The following is a 4175-nucleotide window of genomic DNA, read 5'->3' as shown; positions in this document are numbered from 1 at the left end:
CATCTTACAACTGCGATTTACAACAATTCACAACCATTTACGTCTACGTTTATGCAATTGTAGACCGGGCTTTACTTCAATTTAAAAATTTGTTTAAAAGAAATTTTGTTTTAAAGGTAAACAATTATTTTTTCTGATCTAGAGAATTGTATTGCGCATTCCGTGTATATGAATTCCAGAACTCACCATGCATATACAATTACAATATATGGCTAGCATCGCTTCAATGTTATTCGCAAATATAAAAATTGAATGAGGATACAGGATTGCTGGTACAAGATTAAATAAGAAGAAAAAAAGACATAGTTTTGTTTCAGTTTTTTATTTCAAATCTGTTACACACATCGTACAAAGTGCATTGTTTTCAGGATGTTAAACACAAAATTACCACTTTTCGCTGGTTGCACCTCCCCAGCTTTGAGCAGCGGCAGTTGCCACTGGTGTTGTCCACTCTTCCGGAGGCTAAACAGATTATTATGAATATATCGATTAATAATCGTGTACTGTTGATATCAATTAATGTAATCACAAGTAATTGATATTGTTACCTTGTTTAACGTACATAAGAATGTGTGTGTGCGTGTGTGTGTGTGTGTGCGTGTGTGTGTGTGCGTGTGTGTGTGTGCGTGTGTGTGTGTGTGGTGTCCCGACTAACAGCGTTTAAAGGTATATTCCTAAGAAATATTCTAAGACGAAAATCCTAATACTAAAATGTCGAAACTACAATAGTTGTTGAATTAGAAATATTATTAAAAGCAATTTTATCTTTGTATACGTAATCTTTCAATATTAACAAATGAGGCAACAGTTAACTTTTGTCTATAGTACTTTTTGCTTTGCACCACACCTGTGCGCACCAACTTGAGATAGTTTGCTTATAATTTAAATGCTTATAATTTGAAAACTGTAGACTTGACATTTTAATATTAGAATTTTTTAAAAATAATTCAGGAAATTATCCTCAAGCGTTATTACGATCTTTTCGCGACATCCTGTATACACACACGGACAAGTGTTGACAAATATTTTATATAAATACGTATAGAAAATAATACATCAGAGTTACAAGTAAGAAAAAAAATAGAATCAATTTAATAAAATTCAAAATAGAATTCAAAATAAATCTCATGCAAATGTGTATAATCTCACCTGAGCAGCCCAATCACCGCTGGCTGGAAATGACTGCGTGGCGCCTGGTGCAGGAACAGCGGCGGTGGCTGCTGGCGGTGCTACGTCATCGGCCCAGTTCTCGGTTGCTACGACGGTGGTCTCGACCTCGTTCACCCAGCCAGGTTCCGGTGCGGGAGCTGTCTCCACCGGGCCCGTGAATTCTTTCACCGGCGCGATCTCCTTCGCGGCCTGTTCCTCCTTCTCTGCCTGAAAAGACATTTCGTAAATCCGTTAACAATAGTGCAGAGAAGTGCATCGACGAATCGCTCGTTTCATCTTTCTCAGAAAAGATTAAGCCATCAAGAATAACCAACAGATTTGTTTCTGGATCTTATTGTCTCATCACTGCAATGAACTTTAAAATAGCGAGAAAAGTAAAAGGAAATTTTGAGAAAATGATCCATGAAAATTGCACAGACCTCTTCGGGATCTCTGTAGAAGAAGAGATCGACCACGACATCCCATTTGGTTTCGCGCGGGATGGATCCTCTCAGGCGCAGTACTTCTCTGGCAAGCAGCCACCACATTAAACCAACGGTATGCAAGCTTTTAGTGTTGCAGGGAATTGCAATGTCCACGAACCGCAGCGGCGAATCGGTGTTGCAGAAAGCGATGACTGGAATATTCACGTAGCTCGCTTCAGTAATAGGCTGATGGTCAGTAGATGGATCTGTGACGATCAGTAAGCGCGGTTCACGGAAGGCGGCCTAAGAACAAAAAAAATGTCGGATGTTAAGCTATGCTTAATTTGTCGAAATATCCAAGTACACAGAAATAAAATCAGAAAAGATTAAGCCAAATAAAAATCAACAAGTGTCAATTCTGGAATAAAATGTTTCATCATTTTGTATACTACACGATTGAATTACATGGATGTTTATATCCTTTTTTTTACCTGGATTTGGTTGGTGAATGCACCTGGAGTGAACCGTCCAGCGATAGGAGTGGCGCCAGTGTGAGCCGCAAATTTCAGAACGGCCCTTTGACCTGAGTGACGGCAACTAATGACAAAAACTTCGCTAGGATGCTCAATAGCGACGATGGCACGAGCTGCGAGCAATAGCTTCTCCCAGGTATGACGAAGATTGATGACATTTACACCTGCACCTATACAAGAAAACCATGAAAATTGACATATACCAAGATAAATCTAAATTATGTTTAGCATATATATGTTAAGTGTATGTATATATATATATATACATATACATACATATATATTACTTGCCATCAACTCTTTTCTTGTAGACATACTGTTCCATTTGGAAGTTGACGTTTTCGGCACCCAGATGGGTGCCGGCAGCCAACATTTTAGTAACATCGTCTTCTTTAAGTGCTAATACGTCTAAACCTCCTGACATTTTAACGTTGTGGTTGAATTACGAGAGTCAACCTAAAATAAAGTTTTCTTTTATTATCCTAGAAGAGATAAGAGTATGCATTGCTACATAAAGAGATAAAGACACATTTTTCCATTTATTTTTCAACAATTTCCCATGCAATTGATAAAAAGATCAAGTTTATCATTAATTATTAACACACAAACTTTTCTTCACATTTCAATTCTAAACTACGCAATTTTTTTTTAAAGATGTAATAATTTTTAAATAACTTAGAGTTATATATATATTATGAAAGATCAATTCAATTTATAAAAATAAACAATTTGATATTACAAGCATCAAATTCGCAAATTAATACAATTAATAATTACATATCTCTTACTTATCATATTAATAAATATAACTGCAGAAAATGTAAAATTAGAAAAATAACCTCAAAATTGTAACATCAATCTACCGATTTATACCAAACATTTTTTTTTATTTTGCTTAAATTTCAATCTTCCTATTATTTAAACTTACAAAATTAAAAAAATCAACCCCGAAACCATACGTAACATATTGAAAATTATAAAGCATGCCACGTGCACCAAATACATTAGTGATTAGGTTTTCAAACTAATTAAAAGATAATAAAAAAAATTGTTAGAATATATTTTATTTCACAAGGTATCTTGGAAATTCTCGTGTTTTGAACATGTCTAGTTGTTTCAAAATTAATTGCTCGAATATGTTAAAAATATCAAGTAAAATCGCTGAGACTCACGTTATGGGATGCCACTAGGAGATTTCTACAAAAAAGGAAGTTAAGCATACATACAAGCGTCGTGAAACTCGTGAATCAAAACAACTGTTATTTCCAAATGAAACAAATATATAGAAAAAAAAGATTATCAAAAAAAAGTTAACTAAATTATTACTAAAAAATATTAGTTATATTTAAGATAAAGAAAAAATAATTTTTAAATAATAAAATATTCGAATGATTGCACGTGATTTACTGTATTGGATACGTGCGAATTGCAAATGTGTTCATTACATCGTGGACATAGAAACATAAGGTCTGTTCGTGCTGGTGCTTCCATTTTTTATTTTTATCATTTAGAATTTTTATTGTCTCTTTTTTTCAAATCTGATACAAGAAATCTCAGTAGATTTGTTCTATGCTACTTGAAATTCTCAAAAATTGTTGTATTGTACAAAAATTCTGAGTGCAAGAAGTGCAAGCAACGTAAACAAACTTTGTGTGCTTTCCAACAAGAGACACAGGCGGCACTGTGTGACACAGTGTCTACTGTCTAGTGTGGTGCTTTCCATCTATGACACAGAGAAACACCGATCGACACTGCAAAACACAACTCAATCTTAAGTTTTGCCCTTTGACTATATAATCATGGACCGCTAGTTGCCCCGTCTCACCACCCCTCTCACCCATAAGGTTATGTATCCAACTATGAAGTTGGCTTTAGCCCCGCCCCGTGTGGCAAATTGCGGGAAATTTAAAGGATATCAGAAGGATGTAAGAATTAGATGGGTGGTTGTTAATAAAGTATTATAACAAAATATAAAGAATAATTAATGTATATAGATATAAATTTTTATTAGTCCTTGAAATATTGTCATTTTAGTATTATTATGTCTTACAAATGTATTGTGTTGCAA

General features: G+C 34.6%; 1 protein-coding gene across 1 annotated transcript; it reads right to left on the bottom strand.

The window, feature by feature from the left end:
* Positions 1-303: 303 nt before the first annotated feature.
* Positions 304-3367, bottom strand: LOC105458812 (40S ribosomal protein SA). The gene is made up of 6 exons (XM_011704367.1): positions 3280-3367; positions 2399-2563; positions 2066-2277; positions 1590-1877; positions 1150-1377; positions 304-462 (listed from the first exon to the last, which is right to left on the bottom strand). The coding sequence occupies exons 2-6, from the start codon at positions 2529-2531 to the stop codon at positions 385-387; spliced, it is 939 nt and encodes a 312-aa protein (XP_011702669.1). The 5' UTR covers positions 2532-2563; positions 3280-3367; the 3' UTR covers positions 304-384.
* Positions 3368-4175: the final 808 nt, after the last annotated feature.

The sequence above is a fragment of the Wasmannia auropunctata genome, unplaced genomic scaffold, assembly GCF_000956235.1.
Source record: "Wasmannia auropunctata unplaced genomic scaffold, wasmannia.A_1.0 LD334297.1, whole genome shotgun sequence".
Taxonomy (NCBI): Eukaryota; Metazoa; Arthropoda; class Insecta; order Hymenoptera; family Formicidae; genus Wasmannia; species Wasmannia auropunctata.
Note: the sequence above shows the minus strand (reverse complement) of the source record. Positions and strands in the feature narration are given on the sequence as shown.

What these genes read in the sequence shown, in the direction of transcription:
- LOC105458812 (XM_011704367.1), bottom strand. Translation starts at nt 2,531, where the DNA reads ATGTCAGGAGGTTTAGACGTATTAGCACTTAAAGAAGACGATGTTACT. An exon ending in CTACAAGAAAAGAGTTGATG is followed by an intron (nt 2,278 to 2,398) that starts GCAAGTAATATA and finishes TTTCTTGTATAG; the next exon opens with GTGCAGGTGTAAATGTCATC. An exon ending in GCGGTGATTGGGCTGCTCAG is followed by an intron (nt 463 to 1,149) that starts GTGAGATTATAC and finishes TAATCTGTTTAG; the next exon opens with CCTCCGGAAGAGTGGACAAC.